The following is a 19,125-nucleotide window of genomic DNA, read 5'->3' as shown; positions in this document are numbered from 1 at the left end:
TAGTTTGGCATAACCCATGTTGATTAGCATTAATTACATTACCCTCCTTTAATTCTTTATTAATCGAGCCCTGCATCAGTTCTTCCATTATCTTTCTTGGAATCAACATCAGGCGGACAGGACTTAATTACTCAGGTCATCCCGTTTACCCATTTTTAAAAATGGTACATTAGCTTTCTCTCAGTCCTCTGGAGCTTCCCCAGTGCTCCAGAAATTATTGAAAATCAACATTAATGGTCCAGATAGCTCTTCAGCCAGATCTTTTAAAACTTGTGCAGGCAAGTTAGGTGGATCTGCTAACTTAGAAATGTCTAACTTTGGTAGCTTCTGTTTCTCATGCTCCAGAGATACTAGTGGAATGGAAAAAGTGTTACATCACCAAATGATGAGACTATATCATCAGTTTTTTTCCCCAATACAAAACAGAAATATTTATGTACTTCTGCCTTTTCTATATTATTCTGCAGGGTGCCAGAGATAGCTGAGTATACAGGTGTACTGGTCTGTAAAAACGTATATTTTTGAGTTCTTTAGGCTTGTCTGGGAGATGAAATAGACATTTTAGAGTAAAGCATAGTAGTTGAAGTTAGTGCATTTTAAAACCAATCCCAGTATTTGCCAAAGTGAACAACACTTTAACATATTGCATATTCAAAAGAGTGAATTTTTCACCATAGCTTCCTAGCTGCACAGACATAGATGTAAATCCAGAGACTCTACATTGTCTTCTGTGGAGAGCAGAATTTGTCCCATGAAATTTATATACCATGGGCCACCTCATGTATTAATGAGCTTGTCCTCATTGTCCTCTTCCCATATGGCAGCTTTCTGTTTTCCTCCTGGACCCATCAGTGGAATCATTAGCAGAGTCTGGGATATGGATGTGTGGGTAAGGTAGAGGAGAATAGTATAAGGTATCTGTGGACAAATTAAGATAGCCTGTAGTTATATTTTACTGTTCTGTGGCTCCTACCACAACATCAGCAGCCTGCAGAGTCCCTGAAATCAGTTGGAGTTTTGCTATCAGAGAGCTGATGGGTAATGGCAGAAGGACACACGACCTTTGTACCAATGATTCTGAATTCCATTGGGTCTCAGAGAATCAGGGATTCTGCAGGACACATAATAAATATGCTTTTTCCGTGAAGGAACTAGCCCTCACTATTCATTGAAAAATTGAGGGAACTCCTCAACAGGGAAACCTTCAGAATTTTCTGTGCTGACTTGTTTGTGGAGGGGAGGGAATAGGTGTTGTACAAAGGCATAGCCTGGCCCTATATATCTGCAGTCTCAGATTTCATTTTTATAGATTAGTCTCTGATAATGAGCTTATTTGGCAAGATAGTTTGTTATATAGCATAGTATGTAGAAATCAGCAAATAACAGGTTAGTGTGATATGCGCTTTTGTGTGTTAAGTCTGTGACCAAATCGAACAGTAAGTTCTTCCAGAAGGGAAGGCGATGTGATTCTAGTGATCTTCACGGTGAAGCACAGTGGTTTCTCCTTCTTCACTGCTAAAAAGGAAGTGGAGAACTCCCAGCAGTGTGAAGGTACTGTGAGGCTGACAGCTTGGGGAGATGTACACCCAATCCACTACTGGGAATCAAGGTGAAAGGAAATACTGAACACATTTTATTGTAAGCCTTAGATGTGTCTGAAAAGTTAGAAGAGTGGAGTTGGCTGGGAGGAGAATAGATTTGTCTGTTGAACCAATCAAAACTTACCTTCTTTGTAATTTTTCTGGTTCTCGAGCCATGGTTAAGGGAAAATCTAACAAGTTTTAAGGCTCTGGGCATAATGATCAACCAGTGGGAGTGTGAGAGAGAGAAATATGTTACTTCTAAAAATTGATCAATTTGCAGCATACACATCTGTAGAGGTGGGCCTCTTACTCCAGTCTGGGTTTCAGTAGCAAAAACAGAAGTCACATTTTTATCAATTGAGCATTGTCTTGCATTCCAAGTGCGCTGTTACAAAAACATTCTTAAAAGTGTTGAGTTTTACTTTCTATGCATTCTTTCTCCCTGCAGAAATGCCATCCAAAAGATATATTTAGGCATTTGGTATGTCTGTTTTTCGAAAGTCTCTAAACTCATACTGTGCTTTACCTTGTGTTGGTGTTCTATTCCATCTCTGTATCTCCAGTTCATTAATATAAAAATTCTTTCAACAACTGAGTACTCTCTTGTACTTTAGAGAGATAACAGGCTATGTCTTGCCAACCTTCTGTTGTTAATATTATAGTTATCGAGTTAAGTGACAACCTGTTTTCAAAATGATTAAAAAAAAATCCCAGCCAAACACTATGGTACTGTGCTTGACAAAGAAGCAGTTGAAGTTCGTGACCTGAAAAGTAATTGCCTCCTATTCGATTTCTTACTAGTTCACAGCCTACATTTTTAATTCTTTAACTGCTTTTTTTGCACATGAGTTAGGAAAAGCAAAACACATTGTTCTGTACTTACTTTTACATTTTATTCAGCAATAAGACCAATGTTTTTCATACTTAAGTATGTATGAAAAATTTGTTACCAATTTATTTTTAAAAGCTGAATACACATAGCATTGGATCAAGGCACATACAAGACTGGCCAAAGGGCGTACAATGCACTTTGGTTTTCATTTGCAAAATAAATGATTATGGCAACAAAAAGAGTGGCTTGGGTTTAAAACACTAAATACCTCACAATTCAATAGGAATTGTTATCTTACAAATTTATTAAATTTTGTGGAAATTTGTGACAGTAATGGGCAGTATTCCTGACTGTAGTGGAAGTATATTTAGGTTTGGAAGGATTAGGATTGGAAGGATTTGAATTTTATTGGTAAATGTCGTTAAATGTTGATTTGGCTATAGACAAACTGATGAAAAAATATTGCCTTATTAGAATTTGACTGAAGGATATGTACTCTGTATATTTAAATGTTTCAATCTGAATGTCTACATCATTAAATAATTGTCTGCCCCCCCCATTGTTTGAAACACACAGTAACATTTCCTGGAACCATGAAAATTTAAATGAATAAAAATCATAAAAATGCTTAGAATCCATAATTTTGTACAACTGTGAAAATTTAAATAGATATACATGGAAAAAATGCTTAAAATAAACAGTGATGTTATCTGTTGAAATTATTTAAAAAAAATCAAATTCTGCCAAGTCTAAATATATTTAATACACTTGTAGTCTGTTGGGTTTTTTATATGCTTTAGAAGTAAGGACTTTATTTCCAAATTTATCAGTTGTACAATTAACCATTTACCATCATGTCTCAAAACTGGTTGAAGCCTTATTTTAGTCTTGTTCATACTAATATGTTTTCTAATGTGTGGAATTATCAGCATATTTTCTGTTCAAGTGCAGGCACTAACATTTCCCCCAAATGCCTATCAGCTATCATCATGTTCTCCATAATATATAGACTTAAACATTTTTGAGAACTGGAAATTAAATGTGCCCTTGGTTTTGGTGGTAGTACAGCAGTGTATCTTGAAGTCTCGTGAGGAGTTTCATTAACTGCTTAGGTCTCAAACTTTTGCTTTTATGTCAACAGCTTCAGTTGCATGCAGATGACAAACTGGCTTATAAAAATTCATTTCACTGTTGTTAAAATGGATATATCCAGACAGCTGATATTGCCCATTACCACGCACGTTTTTCTTTATTGAGTACTGTCGTGGTTTACAGAGTCAACATTATAGTTTCTAAGAAGTTTGCAACCACTTTTTCATCTCCTCTGTCTGCCAGGTTTAATATTTTATTAATACCAAAGTGAAAAATGGCCTGTGCTTATACTTACAAGGATCTTAAATGAATGCAAAGTCCTGATTGTTCAACACAGCAAGAAAATTCACTTTCACAGTCAACAAGTCATCTTACTCAGTAGAACACAAAAGTTAAATGGGCTGTAACTTCAATATTAGCAAGGAAAATACAGTACAAATTACTAAAAAGTACTAAAATAGAGAATTGTGGTCAGGTATCCCCACTGCATTAATTGCAGGAGTAACCTGAAATTGGAAACTTTTAATAAAAAGTTCTTAAATATAAATTATATGGCAAATGTACAGTACATTGCTTTTTCAGTCTTTTAATCCAGTGTTTTGCAGTAGAACAGCAACCTTTATAGTCGCTCTTTCCTGTCCATTATTTCCTTCAGTATCATGAATGTGAATGATCTGAATCTGGTATACCACTGTCTCTGTAGCTTCTGTTACTGCTGCTTTCACTGTGGTTGTTTTTATACAGATTCATTCCATTAGGTGGGAATATGGTATGTATTACAAACTCTTCCTTGGACACTTGGTCATTATTTATTGGTATCATCTGAAAAGAAGTCTCCCTGATTTCTAGGATGGAGTTGTCCTTCTTAGTTCCAGCTTCAGCATAATCATCTTTTCTCCTCCGTCCTTTGCTGTATGCACAGTTCCTTGAAAACAAGGATCCATTTCTGTGGACATACCAGCACACTAACGCAAGCAGTGCTATAGCTACTAGTGCCACCACACCACCTATGATGGCAGCCAAAGGTAAATTAGAATTTTTGTAAGGTTCTTTCTCTTGCTCTCGGTTTAGGGTTGTTGTAGGATTGTACATCTTAAGAGATGCTGTTTCAGTCTCTATACAAATGGGGGTTTCATCAGACAGATAGATGTTGCTGGTTTCCATGGGAACCATACATACACGGTATGGTGACTCTGGCTCAAGGGCTGTAAGTAGGTAGTCACTTCTATCTCCTGTAACTATTGTTTCAGTTATAGATCCAAAGGCAGGGCTGTGACCCATTTTTAGCCAGCTCAGTCTTAAAGCAGTCATTGGTAGTGCAACTTTCCAAGAAATATGAATGCTCTCGGTGCTTACAGATTTCACAATGATTGTAATGATTTTCCTTACTGGATTTGCTGTGGTTCTGTAGTTTCTATTTAGATTGGGAGTCTTTATGTCTGACTGTTTGGTCACAGAAACTGGCCAATGCCCTTGGGCAGGGTATAATGTGTTTGGTATTGCAGTAATACTTTGGATGGTGCTTACAGTACTATCATCCTTACAATCAAATAGCTCTGTGCTGAGGTCCTTGATAGCCATTCCACGCACTTTCTCTGGTGCTTGACACATCAGTCCACGTACGTTAACTTTTAAAGGTAATGATTGAAGCCAGTCACGGACCCATTTCATTTTGCATCCGCAGTACCATGGATTGTTACGAAGAAACAATTGAGTTATGTTGTCCAGGTCATCAAAGATACCCTGAGGTAAATTGCTTAGATTGTTATTTGACATATCTAGTCGATACAATTGCCTTAGGTCAGAGAAAGCATTAGGTGGTACACGATTTATATGATTTTCTTGAAGATAAAGCTTTCTTAGGTTTATGCCTGGCAAATTTATGGGAGCAGCTGTAAGGGAATTGCGGATCAACGACAGTTCTGTTAAGTTGACTAGATTTATGAAGACTTTGTCTCCTAATCCATGATTGTTTAAAAGATTTCCATCTAAAACCAGACGTTTTAGATTTGTAAGATCTTGAAGGGACACCTCTGAAATTGTGGAAATACGATTATCATCCAAGCGTAGCTCTTCTATTGTTTTAGGCAAACCCCAGGGAATGGTGCTAAGGTGATTTCGAGAGAGAAAAAGTAGTCTGAGATAAATGTTGTCCCGGAAAGCTCCATCTTCAATACTAACAGCAGAAACTGAATTATCATCCAAATGCAATTCTTCCAGATAAGGAATTTGTGAAAGCGAATCATAAGTAATGGTCCTTATATTATTTTCCTGCAAATGCAGTTCTTTAACATACTTAGGGAGATTGGTAGGGAATTCATCTAAACTGTTGTGATATAAATATATTCTCTCTACCCTAAGCAAGTTTTTCAGGTCTGAAGGAATCCCAGCATTATTTATTTGATTGTTCTGAAGGTAGAGGGTGGTAGCATCCTGTGGAATTCCAGTAGGAATTGATGTCAATTCACGATCATTGCAATAAATGAAACCTGCATCACAGCGACACACAGATGGGCATGATTTGGCACTGACAGAATGAGGTGCCATTTTAAGCAACAACCCTATCTTAGTCCAAATTAGGAAGATGTTCCAAGTTACACTGATCATGGTCAGGAACAATGAGATTTGTACACAGTCTAGTTTTCTGGTCTTCTACAACCTGGAAAAAAGAATAATATTATCCAGATTACTAGTCAAGGAACTACAATGAAAACACCACTTTGAAATTACAGAAGACAGCTAAAATGTGTGTATTGTGAACTTTGAGTTTTAGCTGAACTGAAGTACAGTTTACTTTCATTTCTTCCATTAATTGTGCTTAGTTTGGTTTATAGGTTTTGTATTATACAGTAACTTGAATATAACCCAACTATGTTTTATTTGTACATTATTTCATTTAAACAAGAAGCATCCTTCTAACAAATACTACACATTCTATGTGTAAAGAAAAGAGGTAATTTCTTCTCAGATAACTTCATTCCCATCTATGTATTCATCTTGGAAGCTCACTCAAGGCAAAATCTTGTCTACATTTTACATTTAGTTCCTGAAAACCATCAAATAACTTTTATTAGATCAGTTGGAACAGATAGGTCCCTTAGGACAGGTCTACACTACGGAGGAAAGTCGACCTAAGCTACGCAATTTGAGTTAAGTTAGCAGCATAACTCAAGTTGATGTAGTTTAGATCTACTTACAGCGGGGTCCACACTACGCTATGTTGACGGGAGACGCTCTCACGTTGACTCCCCTTACTCTTCTCATTCTGGTGGAGTACCAGAGTTGACAGGAGAGTGATCTACGGTCGATTTAGCAGGTCTTCACTAGCCCGCTGCAGGGTTAATCCACGGATAAGTGGAAACAAGCCCTTAGAGAATAATGAAGCCCTTCCTAAATACCAGTCCCAGACGTTCTGAAGAGTCCTAAATAACCTTTTAAATAGTCAGTGTGTGAGCAAAAGAGCAGTGACTAAATACAGCCTACTCAGTCTTTGATCTGCCCCATGTTGTTGTAATCAAGTACAATAAAAATTATTTTTATTGTTGTTCCCCTTGCTATGTTAAAAAATAACTGGAATGTTCAAAAGTGTGAGACCCAAGGAGCTGGTATGTAGCTTGGGAGTGGGTTTACATAACCACTAGAACTACACTTTTCCAGATGATTGGATGGAATATTTCATTACATGCTTAATTTAGTGTTTAAATATGTGTCATTCTCAAAAGTCTCCTTACTAAGCAGTATGCTAATAAGTGACTATTTGACGGGTTTACCCACATTTTCACATCTTATTAATTCAAAGTGTGCAGTGTAGACTCTATACATGAACTGTTGAGATTAGAACTGGATTCTGGTAATATTTGTTTGTACATTCTACTCAATATTTTTATAAATTCTAAGACAACATAATTCAATTATCATTGTAATTAGGATACTGAAAATGTTTAAGATCACCTATACATTATATAATGTCATGATCTCTTCTCTTGCAGATTTATTTATTAATGGCATTTTATTCTCTCAAACAAAAGAAACCCCCACATTATTATTGATCTTACCTTATTTAAAAGTATGAGTAAACTTTCTGCTTGCAGAAATCCAATAAACATAAATTTTTTACTGTGGAGAATGACTTTTGGAGTCTTACGGTTTATTCCATGTAGCTGGTCTTCCTTATCTGTGTTTACTCAAGTGATTGTTGTTGGTAGTAAATGCTTTCTGACTAGTTCCACTGTTTTCAGTGAACATTCCAACAAAGGTTTATCATGGTGTATAAGCACACCAAGCTGTGGAGAAGAAAAGCTTCAACTTCCTGTCACTATGCAGGAATGAGATTTCTATTTTGTTCTTCAAATAAAGTCTGTACGTGAAGAGTCTCTTTTGTTTTGTGTAATGCCCTTAACAGAAATTGATTTCCTTGTATTTCTTACAAACTCTTCTGTATAGCATAGTAGTCAAAGATAGTAACTTCAGCTCCACATGATGGAAATCGTTCATTATGCTGAAACTTGAATGATGATAGCCCCTTCAGAAGGTCAAAAAAAAAAAGAGGTTCTGTCCAAAATTATCCAAGTATAAACTTTGTACAGTAGCTACATGCTGATAAATCCATACCTGCAGTGAAAGAACTGCTTCCAACTTTCACTTCTGTATACTTGATGAAAATTTTCAATGCAGAAAATATTTCCTCACGCTCTATAACCATACGAGTTCTTTTACAATAGATTGTTTTTCTTTAAATCATTTGATATTCTTCTGAAGAAACAGGAACATGCTAATTCCTTCTAAAAAAAACCAACCCACTCCTCTTATAAACTGTTCTTTAAGCTGTTAATTTCCTGTGAAAGTAAACAGATTTTAATGAATAACAGTGGACACTCGCATACAAAGAAATGCTGATCTGTATTCTTTATACAATTTGAGCTACATTTATTATTTACATAACCAATACATTTTGTTGCCTTAGTATGCTGGTAATTCAGCAAAATGAGTGGAATCGTTAACAGACATTCTGCTGTCTCATTTCACATTTATTGGGATTTTTCTTTAGCTATTTTGTTATATTCATCTCAGCACAATAGTAACTGAAATCAGCTTTAATCAACAGACTGTAGAGAAATCATGACATATATTCCATTTGATTACAAATAGAAGTCCAGTCTCATTGAAGGCTTTGCATACTACTGCTATCTCGATTTTCATTCTTGCTAAACTGAAGGAACAGGTTAATCTCTTCTTGGTTTTAAATATAAAATGTCAGAAATACTGTTGACTAGTTACTGTATGACAGGTGGAAAGGCTGGATCTAAGTACTGTGTTAACATTTTACCTCAATAACAGATACAGTATTTCCAAATTGTGTGAATGCTTAGACTTCTGCATTATTTCATCCTGCAAGAATGGAGAGATGTTCATGATTGTGGTGTGAGTTATGTATAATATATATTAAAATATGCAATATTAATATGCAATTAAAATATGTTAAACATCCATAGAATCACAGAATATCAGGGTTGGAAGGGACCTCAGGAGCTCATCTAGTCCAACCCCCCTGCTCAAAGCAGGACCAATCCCCAACTAAAGCATCCCAGCCAGGGCTTTGTCAAGCCTGACCATAAAAACTTCTAAGGAAGGAGATTCCACCACCTCCCTAGGTAACGCATTCCAGTGTTTCACCACCCTTCTAGTGAAAAGGTTTTTCCTAATATCCAACCTAAACCTCCCCCACTGCAATTTGAGACCATTACTCCTCGTTCTGTCATCTGCTACCACTGAGAACAGTCTAGATCCATCCTCTTTGGAACCCCCTTTCAGGTAGTTGAAAGCAGCTATCAAATCCCCCCTCATTCTTCTCTTCTGCAGACTAAACAATCCCAGTTCCCTCGGCCTCTCCTCATAAGTCATGTGTTCCAATCCCCTCATCATTTTTGTGGCCCTCCGCTGGACGCTTTCCAATTTTTCCACATCCTTCTTGTAGTGTGGGACCCAAAACTGGACACAGTACTCCAGATGAGGACTCACCAATGTCGAATAGAGGGGAACGATCATGTCTCTCGATCTGCTGGCAATGCCCCTACTTATACATCCCAAAATGCCATTGGTAGTCTTGGCAACAACGGCACACTGTTGACTCATATCCAGCCTCTCGTCCACTGTAACCCCTAGGTCCTTTTGTGCAGAACTGCTGCCTAGCCATTTGATCCCTAGTCTGTAGTGGTGCATGAGATTCTTCCATTCTAAGTGCAGGACTCTGCACTTGTCCTTGTTGAACCTCATCAGATTTCTTTTGGCCCAATCCTCTAATTTGTCTAGCTATTTTATTGCATTTGAAGTATCTCTCCATGAGGTAATTATTAGAATCAGTGCTATGCTATCATAATAAACTTACGATACTACTTTACTCCAGTTTCAAACATGCTGGGTGCTAGGGTGTAAGAAATGTTATATCTAAAGAAAAAACATTTGATCTGGCTGTTCAGATTTCATGATGGAAGCATAATATCAGATTGTTTTAGATGGTATTTTTCTGTTGGAATCTTATCTCTGCTGTGAAGGGTCAAGGGTCATCTGGTCAAATGGTTGAGAGTACATGTACTGTAAGTCCATGTACAGAGTGTTAATCTGAAATGGAAATACTTCAACCAGAAATTTAAAAAATAATAATAGTGTAACTGCAGTTTGCTTCTCCACTTAGTAATCACATAGATTCCAAAAAGCTGAGCATCTGCTTCAGAATTAAAATGTATGTGGAATAATGGCTGCTCAGGTCCCCATTTTAATACGCTGAGGAAAAGCAGGGCTGCTTCTAGTCTACCATAAAATATTAGATCCAATCAGAGACTTGGTTAATTACTGTAAGTAGTAACTTTTTTTTTTAAAAGGGCAGGTATATTCATTTTGACTTTTGAATCTTGAAAGTGGAATGGTATGCACCTGATTCTATTTCACTGATGTAAATCAAGAGCGTCTCCACTTAGGCCGTGGTGGTAAACCATTGTAAATATGTATTCCTTTATTTTTTGAAATTTAACTATTAACACCCATCCTGAAGCATTCTCGTAGGAGTAATGCAAATGTCCACTGAGGAGTAGAGTTATGTTCATAATTGTGGTTTTAATTCTAGGTGTTTTCTTTCCCTCCTTGTTCCAGCAGTAATGAAAATATTGACTTAAGCTGACAAATGTGGCTATTGTTTCCAGTGTGGTTGTAACAGTGTTGGTCCCAGGATATTAGCTAGACAAGGTGGGTGAGTAATATCTTTTATTGGACCACTTTCTTCTGAAGAGCTCTGTGTCTCTTTCACCAACAGAAGTTGGTCCAATAAAATATATTAGATCACTTTGTGTCTCCAAATGTGGCTCACCCACCTTGTCTCTCTAAATGTGGCTATTGTTAGAATAACAGAAATATTTTAATGCAGTACTTTAAATAAAATATTAATACATTGGTACATTTTGGAAAAATAAAATATAGAATTGCTTATGTTATGGCATTACTAACCTGCATTGCATGTTGTTTTGTGAACTGGAAAATATAAAAAATCCCAAGGAATCTTTCAGCTCAAATAATGCTTGCACATGTTTTGTTTTATGTAGCTTCTGTGGCTTGTATTCCTAAATTTGTAATATATTGGTCTAATTTATATAAAAATGAAATCCCCCTGGATCTCATATGATGATATGATAAAGGAAAAGCGGCTTTAAAAAAGGGTGGCATATACTGGAAGGCAGGGGGAAGGGAATAAAAGCTTGTTTTAAAGTGCTTTTGAAGTCTGTACTAATTGAAACTCTTTCCCCAATTCATTAGTAAAAGATGGCAGATAATTGCTTTTAATTAGAACTTTTAATGGTAAATATAGTGCTACGGTAAAATTAAACTGTAAAAATGTGTATCAATTAGTTTCTAAACATTTATTCCTGAGAAAGAAAAAATAAAAGTTCCAAACTGTGTGGAGAAAGAAGATAAATGTATTTGTTTTACCTTTTCAAATTCTAAACTGTTTCCTCTTTGCTCCATTTGACATGCAAACGCTCGTTTATTGCCTCTATTGTACTACTGGCAATGTAGGATTAAACTGAAAACCCTAAAGCTCATTAAGTTCTTGGGATTCTTTATCCCTTCCCTTGAAATTACATCAAAACAAAAGAGGGGAAAATACAGGTCTCTTTGGAGAAAAAGACACTGTTTCAAAAATGTGGATTAAGTTTATACCCCCCTCCTCCCTTTACTTAAACTGAGAACACTTTTCTTCAGGATTTGATTGTGTTTGATATCTTGCATTTCCCTTTTACATCTGAAGCTATAGCTGAAAACAATGTTTTTGCATATCAAAGGCTGCAGTGATCTGTCTACATAGAAGAGTGGAATCCTGCTGCCATGCTCAGACTTCCCTCTTCTTGAGCTGTCTCTACATATTCCCTGACATCAAATCATTGTAGCTGAGCCTGCAGGATTAAAAGAAAAATGACCCCCACTGGTACAGACACTGTGGCCAGGTTTCCACATCATCAAATTGGGAGGTTTCATGGGCCCATGGTTTTGAAAGAAGCTATTAATTTTGGGGTGTTGGGAGGGGAAACTCTTAAGAGAAAAGAGGGAAAGTTAAAATACAAGCTTTATAAATACATTTTTCTTGTTAATGCATAAATCAGTCTCTGGTAACAAAAGTAATATATCTGAACAATTATGAATAGAAGTTTTAAGTACACTTAGTACAAAATGGAATATTTTCATGGCCCTTGCTAAGATAGCACACTTTCTCTTTTATTGAGACACTATTATCTGTGCATATGTGTGTAATACAGCTACTGATAATGTTTGAGAAGCCTTCCATGTACTTTATTTCAACAATGAAGCTTCACTGGGGCAAACAAATGGCTCAGAGATTTTATGTCACAATACTTTTATCTATAAAGGGAAACATCAAACTTGAAGTCTGTATTATATCTAGGTGCACTCTTTTCTGTACACAGGCAAAAAGAATAAAGGTGTATTAAAATGATGCTGGAACATTGTCAAATGCTAACTTAAAAAACCACACACACAACTTTCTTCCAAACTTTGCTAAAAGTTGCATAAAGTCTAGAATTGTTTTATTTCCTGTTGAGCTTGACTTCAATTTAGGCTGCCAAATGCTTCCCACCCAAACCCCCAATTTTTTTTTTTAATTTTAACCCTGTATTCTATGGCAGGAATTTGGTTATCATGAAAGCCTATGATTTATTTCCCCTCTAATATCTAAAACAATGGTTTGATAATTTGGTAAGCAGTATTTTTAGGCTATAAATGTAACAAGGATGACAAGACATCTAGAATTAACTCAGGCTTTTGAATACAAATTTGATTAGTTCAAAAAATTTCAATTTCACAGTATCATTTCATTTACTTTATATTTCACTATTCTAAATAAATATAATTTTAAAAGGATGGGCAGCAAAAATAAAAATGTTTTTAATGTAACTTATTTTTTATTTGTAAAAGTAATTGTATTAATATGTGGCCAATTTAGAAACTTGAGTTAAATAACTAGTTTACAAAGGCCTTACTTGCTCTTAAAAAGCTTGAAAAAGTCTTTTAAAACTCAACTGTATATAAAACAAAGTATAGGCATTGTTTTCTTGAATGTTCTACTCAGACGTAGTTAATAGCGACAGCAAAATGCTTTCTAACCACCCTGTCTAGTAATTGAAATTTCCAGGATCATCATATTTCAGGAAGGTGCCCCATTCTTTTGTTTAATGCTAAGCAAGCAGAAGGACCTCTAACTATTCTCATGAGGGCCAAAGAATTTAAGGTTTTGCTGAAGTGCAAGTGTGCTTTTAGATGAGGTTCTATCTTTTCCTGTTGAATAAGATTTTTCTTTGGCTTATGTAAAATCAGTTTTAAATGTGCAAAACTGTTTGTTCTTTCTCTCTCCCCCCTCCCCCCCCCCGGCTTATAGTGAATGAACCTGAGACTGCTCCATGTACTTCTGTTTGTAATACTAAATCAGGTTTCTTTAAAACAAAAATGAAATTTCATAGAGAAAAGTCAAGCCTTAACTTGACTGCAAATGGATAATGATTATGAGGGTTACTTTCTGCCTCCTTTGCATGGCGTAAAGTATAAGCAAAATCAGTATTCACCGGAGTGGATGAAAAGTGGCATAAGAAATATTTGTTTTTTTCAGTTAATATTTTCTGAAGTTTGTTTGTGTCTAGTATTTTTGTTACTATTGACCTAAATCAGAAATGCAAATTTGCTGCTGTTAACTTGAAAAGTTCAGAGTATAGTAGAAGTGTACTTATTCAAAGTAAAATTATCTGCTTTACTTCTGTGAAGGTTGTAGCTTTGATTTGGTGAATTTTAAAACAGAAATAAAATAGCATTCAGGAGGGGTGGGAGTTGTACTCTCTGGGCTTAACCTAATATGGCTTCTAGGTTTTCTTTTCAAAGTTGCTGCTAAGGTAACTTGTCCACATCTGAAGTGAAAGAAGAGAGAACAAATGCTGTCATTGTCTCCAACTAAAACCAATTTTTCCCCCTTGTTAAATTTAAGTGGAATAGTATCTGGAAGGGTTTTAACAAATGCCTGGCACTGAAGTTGAGGGATAACGAGGCTATTTATATACAAAATACTGTTTAGCTGATAGATAAGCTTCAATGTTTTGTTTCTTTCCTACTTAGGAATAGTTGTTGATCTTCTTAGTTGAATGGTTTGGTAGCTACTGACTGATTAAAGTGCTCTCCAATATATAAAATTAACTTGGTGAAAATGTTCAAGTAATTATGTGATCAGAGTTATCAGCCCTTAATGAGGGGGGCATGTTTTGTGGTACATAATGTCTTCTTTACTAAATTCTTAATTCAGGTTACCAGTCTACTGTGATTATTTCAGCTACTTACAAAAATAAGTACAGGTACATGCTTGCTGTATTAAAGTTGCCCAGGCAGTCTTGAAAATGATATCTGCACTCTTCTGTTATGGTGGAGTTATTGAGTTAAAACTTCAGAAATATTAGCTATTAACATAAATGTGTCCTGCTAGAAAGTGAAAAAGATGTCCATTTATCAGTTGAAGGCATTAAAAATTGTTGTAATGAAAACGTGCACAAACTGTAATACAACAATAATTTATTTGGGTAGACATCACTGCCTTAAATCATCAGTTTCAACTAAAATAGTTCATTGCTAAGATATTATTCAAAAAAAAAAATGAATCAGGGATACATCTTTATTTGTCCTTGCTGTAAAACGAACACATTGTCTTTCTGAAGATTAAGGCTTGCTGTGAGTTTACTACAGAGTTTTTGCCCACTGGGGGGTGGTACACACTACAAAAAGTCTGCTTTTAAGAGCCACAAGTCAGATGTTTTTTGCTGCTGTCCAGTTTTCTCTGCTTTAATTACAACAAAGCCTCCTGTTGAGAAAAACAGTGGAGGCCTCCAAGGGAAAAAAAATTAGTCTTTGAAAGATTTTACTGAACTTTTCTTCCCATGTTGATTTAATTTACCATGGTGTTTTATCTGGTCATTCTCAGTGAGAATGTTGTTAGAACTAAATAGTATGAATTTAAGAAAATTTAAGAGATCAATTTAATATTTTATAAATGGGGTCTGTGACAAGGGGTGATCACAGTTCCTGGGGAAGGAGTAGGCCACAGAATAGAGGGAAAATATACTTTTTAGAAATAGAATAAAATTTTGAGGAAAAACTGAAATTCTCAATAATGGAATTAACACAAATGCTATTTAGACCAATTATTTATATTTTCAGTTAATTGGCTTTTTATAAACCAGGACTGTGTGGTACCTAGTAACTTCTGAATCTGAAATAGTTTAAAACAAAGGTGAGGGCTTTTAAACTAAAGCATGGTGAAAGGTTTTTGGAAGAAATTAAATTAACCTTAAATTTTTCAGGTTGAGGGGAAAAAACAAATAAAAAAAAATTAACCTACAAAGTGAGTCAGTTAGGACATGTGACATATATTGACAAGAAAAATACATTTGGATCTTTGTTTTTTAGAGCAGACAATTTTTTTCTCTTTACTTAAATTGATGTTTGCATTTTTCATCTTGCCACAAAGAAAAGTTCATTAAGACTCCATATCCTGAGGCAGTAGATGGCGAGCATAACTGGAATTTCTGTCTGTTTGGGCAGTATAGTCTAGCAAAGAAAATAGGGCTAAAGATAATTAATAGCTTATTAAAGTCAGACAGCTGCAAAATGTTAACCCTTTTTTTAAAAATATGGTCTCATTTAACCACTGAGAATTTATGGTCGAAAAGGAACATCCACATATTTTTTTTTATTTCCAAGAGATAATTAGGGAACAGACCTTGCATTTTGAAATCAGTGTGACAATTTCTTTGTAAGAGCAACTTGAATTGTGGAATGATTCTGCATTTCACTAGTACTGATGTATAGAAAGTGTTTAATGGTACATTGTGAACTGACCAGAATTAATGCCTTAAAAAAAGGGAGAGAAGTGACTTTCATGTTTGAACCAAATTAGTAATCTATGGTTAACAATACCCTTCATTAATTAGTTAATTATATGCATTCATTGTCACTGCAATACATTTGTAACACTCTAGCAACTTTGCCTTGATGTGTCAGAGATGTGCTCAATCAATTTATTTGCCGTCAGAGAGTAAAAGTTAGTCTAATTTAAATGAAATATCTAAAATACAAATAGCATCCTCTTTCCACAGCTTGCTTGTTATTTTTTGCTACTGCTTTATTGACTTAAGTCTCAGAGTAATGCTAGCTGAATCAGAAAAATATATCTGGATGATAAAATTTCCTCTGGATGTTAAAACAACTTGCTTATGTGTAATAGCATATATTATGCATGCTTGGAAAAAATGGCAAGTAAAATTAATAACTTACTGAGTAACATGGAAAAACAAAGAGCAAAGTTTATTAAAACTAGACATATCAGGTCCATAGAAAGGAGTATCAGGCAACTTTCATATTTTTCCTTTCTTTTTGTTTTTAATGTTGTGGTTTCTAAGAAAATCGGGGCCTGTTGCATTCTTTCTTAACATGTGTGCAACCATTTTGTTCAACACATAGCCCCACTGGGGATTCTGTGTGATGTATGCAACATTTTTTGGGGAGGGGGTTAACTGCAAAAATACTTTTTCACATTGTGAAAACATACAGTCATAGAGAAAAACTATTTTCAAATGAATGGCTAATTTGCATACAGTGTAACATCAGAAGGATTTTTTTAAAATTACTGAAGATAGCAGTCTGGTCCCATTGCACTGCCCTAAAGCTTATCTTTGTTAGTCTGTCTCACTAGATTTGTTGAATTACTATGGCTAATTTGCATACAGTGTAACACCAGAAGGATTTTTTAAAATTACTGAATATCGCAATCTGGTCCCATTGCACTGCCCTAAAGCTTAGCTTTGTTAGTTTGTCTCACTAGATTTGTTGAATTACTATGCAGGTCACATGCTACATTTGTCCAAGCAATGAATTTTGGCATTATATTGGGGAAGGAATATATTTTTAAACCATATCCTCTCTATACTGAATTAAACAGTTAAAACTCAGATATATTGTTTCAGAATTACAAACCTGGGATAGTAATGCAGGCTGTAGAATCTAGGTGTAGCTGTTTGTTTATCCTTCACAAAAGATTGTAAGTATACAAAAGCAGATCTAGCTGTGAGCAAGATATTTGTTCCTTATGTACTGAATACTCATGTGCTGAAGGATCATTGATTTCCTTTCACAGCTGTACAACGACTATTAAGGGGCTCATGCCACACATGCAGTACTGGCCAGGCTTGGAAAATATTATTTTTTTATTTTAGTGAGGTATCTATAGTGTATTTTCTAGTATTTGGTTAGAGCGAAATGGTAGAGTCTTCCAGCTTAGCAGTGTTTGCAAAGATTGATGCTAGTATGCCGATTGAAACTTGTTTGCTAAATATGAACCATGTTTTAAATGCACTTCTTATATTTGTACAGCACTGTAGAAGTGCATCATAACTTTGCATTTATCATCTTCAGACTGATCTCTGATCGTAAAATTTTGCCTTGTTGCACTTGAAAAATTCTCAGTGGGGAAGTAAAATATAAAACTTTTGAGGAGATTAGGAGAAATCAATGAAAACACTTACCTGCAAGGTGAGAAAAAGAATTCCTATTTACAGTGCAGCAACAGCCGTTATTCCACTTCGAATGGATAAGCGAAGTCATAAAAGCCCTTATTTCAGGTCCAGTAACAAAAAGCAAGAGCAGCTGTGGTGTGAGCTTATACTGTGTCAGATCACTTCTCCTACGCTGCGAAGGAGTGAGAGAGGGAAAGCATTCCAGTTACGTACACACAGCCCACCTCAGAGTCTGAAGTTAAAGCTTCACCTAACAGTGGTTGAATAAAGAGCTGATGTCATAAATGGGCAGGTCTTGTATGGCTCTTGTTTAGGGAGTAACTGGATAACCTGACGGACAAGGAAGGTGCATTACGAACACTAGAGGGAGTAGAAGGCAACTCTGCGAAACCTGAAATCTTGGGCAGTACTATTAGGTTTGTAACCAACCTGAGAAATATGAACACGTTTAAGATTTATTAAAGTTAAGTGCCTTTTGAAATGATTATGTCTGCGGAATCTGATTTATAACAATACAGAAAGAGTGGGCGACTCCCTTATTTTGGTAGATATGCCTTTTCAGAAGAAAATGGGAAACAACTGTTCTTAGTCAATGGAAACAAATGTTACATTTGTCAATGAGATGTAATTACCTAATGAAAGACAACCACACCTTTGAGTCTAAATGAGTAAAGATAAAATAAAATGTCAACCTAATTTTTACACAGTCAAATAACATACAACTGTTCAATATTCAAGAGCTGTAGGTTTAAAGTCAAAAGTTTATGAATAATTTTTATTTCCCTTTTATAATGTTTCATTTTGTGACTAAAAAGATAACTGAAATCTCATTTGAGACACGACGTTCTTTTTTGACTCTGTGAAGTATGTATTGTAGATTTGGATTTCTAGAGAATCAGGGGGAGCTTTCAGAGTAGTAGCCGCGTTAGTCTGTATTTGCAAAAAGAAAAGGAGGACTTGTGGCACCGTAGCGCTTTGAAATAGTGAATTGCTCAAAAGAGGTTTTTGTATGTATTAACTAGTGTAAACAAACGCTTTACTTCATGAAATAAGGTGAGGGTCTCAGGAGGAAAGTCATTCCTATGTAGAAACAAATTGGATTTTTGACTATGCTGGTTTCATTCAAAAACTGTGGGCATGAAGTAATTCATTTGATGAACAATAAACAACTTCAGGGACCCTTGGGAGGTCATGTTGACACAGGAATCATAAGAGATTAGTCATCTCTAGTTTTGAATAATGTTTCCTTAAAGGCATTAGTATTGTTAAGTCCATATTAAATTAGTAATGGTGTAATTGTTTTTCTTATTATCCTCTAAAACACCTATTTGAGTTGCTTATTTTAGTTCTTAGGAAATTCAGATGAGGACAAATAAGGCATTGTAAATGCTCATATCCTTTTAATTAATTGACAAGTACCATCATTTGGAAAATAAATTTGCTTAATAATTTCTTCCTACAACATAGTTTCCTATTTCTAGTAGCTTATTAACTTGCACAAGTGCTATTTGAT

The 19,125-nt window shown here is 35.5% G+C and overlaps 2 protein-coding genes across 7 annotated transcripts in view; one reads left to right on the top strand and one right to left on the bottom strand.

Annotated features, from left to right (window-relative positions):
- MACROD2 (mono-ADP ribosylhydrolase 2) overlaps positions 1–19,125 on the top strand; it is a 1,347,099-nt gene that overhangs the window by 219,566 nt on the left and 1,108,408 nt on the right. The gene's annotated exons all lie outside the window — the stretch shown is intronic.
- Positions 1,635–17,881, bottom strand: FLRT3 (fibronectin leucine rich transmembrane protein 3). 3 transcript variants are annotated; one of them, XM_043512063.1, is made up of 4 exons: positions 17,622–17,857; positions 8,834–8,895; positions 7,563–8,342; positions 1,635–6,166 (listed from the first exon to the last, which is right to left on the bottom strand). In XM_043512063.1, the coding sequence occupies exon 4, from the start codon at positions 6,112–6,114 to the stop codon at positions 4,165–4,167; it is 1,950 nt and encodes a 649-aa protein (XP_043367998.1). In that variant the 5' UTR covers positions 6,115–6,166; positions 7,563–8,342; positions 8,834–8,895; positions 17,622–17,857; the 3' UTR covers positions 1,635–4,164. The 3 variants fall into 3 exon arrangements, with proteins under 3 accessions (XP_043367998.1, XP_038250251.1, XP_043367999.1); XM_038394323.2 differs by lacking the exon at positions 8,834–8,895 and having other exon boundaries at positions 17,622–17,881; XM_043512064.1 differs by having other exon boundaries at positions 7,563–8,895.

Source organism: Dermochelys coriacea, chromosome 3 (assembly GCF_009764565.3).
Source record: "Dermochelys coriacea isolate rDerCor1 chromosome 3, rDerCor1.pri.v4, whole genome shotgun sequence".
NCBI classification, from domain to species: Eukaryota; Metazoa; Chordata; order Testudines; family Dermochelyidae; genus Dermochelys; species Dermochelys coriacea.
This window is presented reverse-complemented; position numbering and strand designations above follow the sequence as displayed.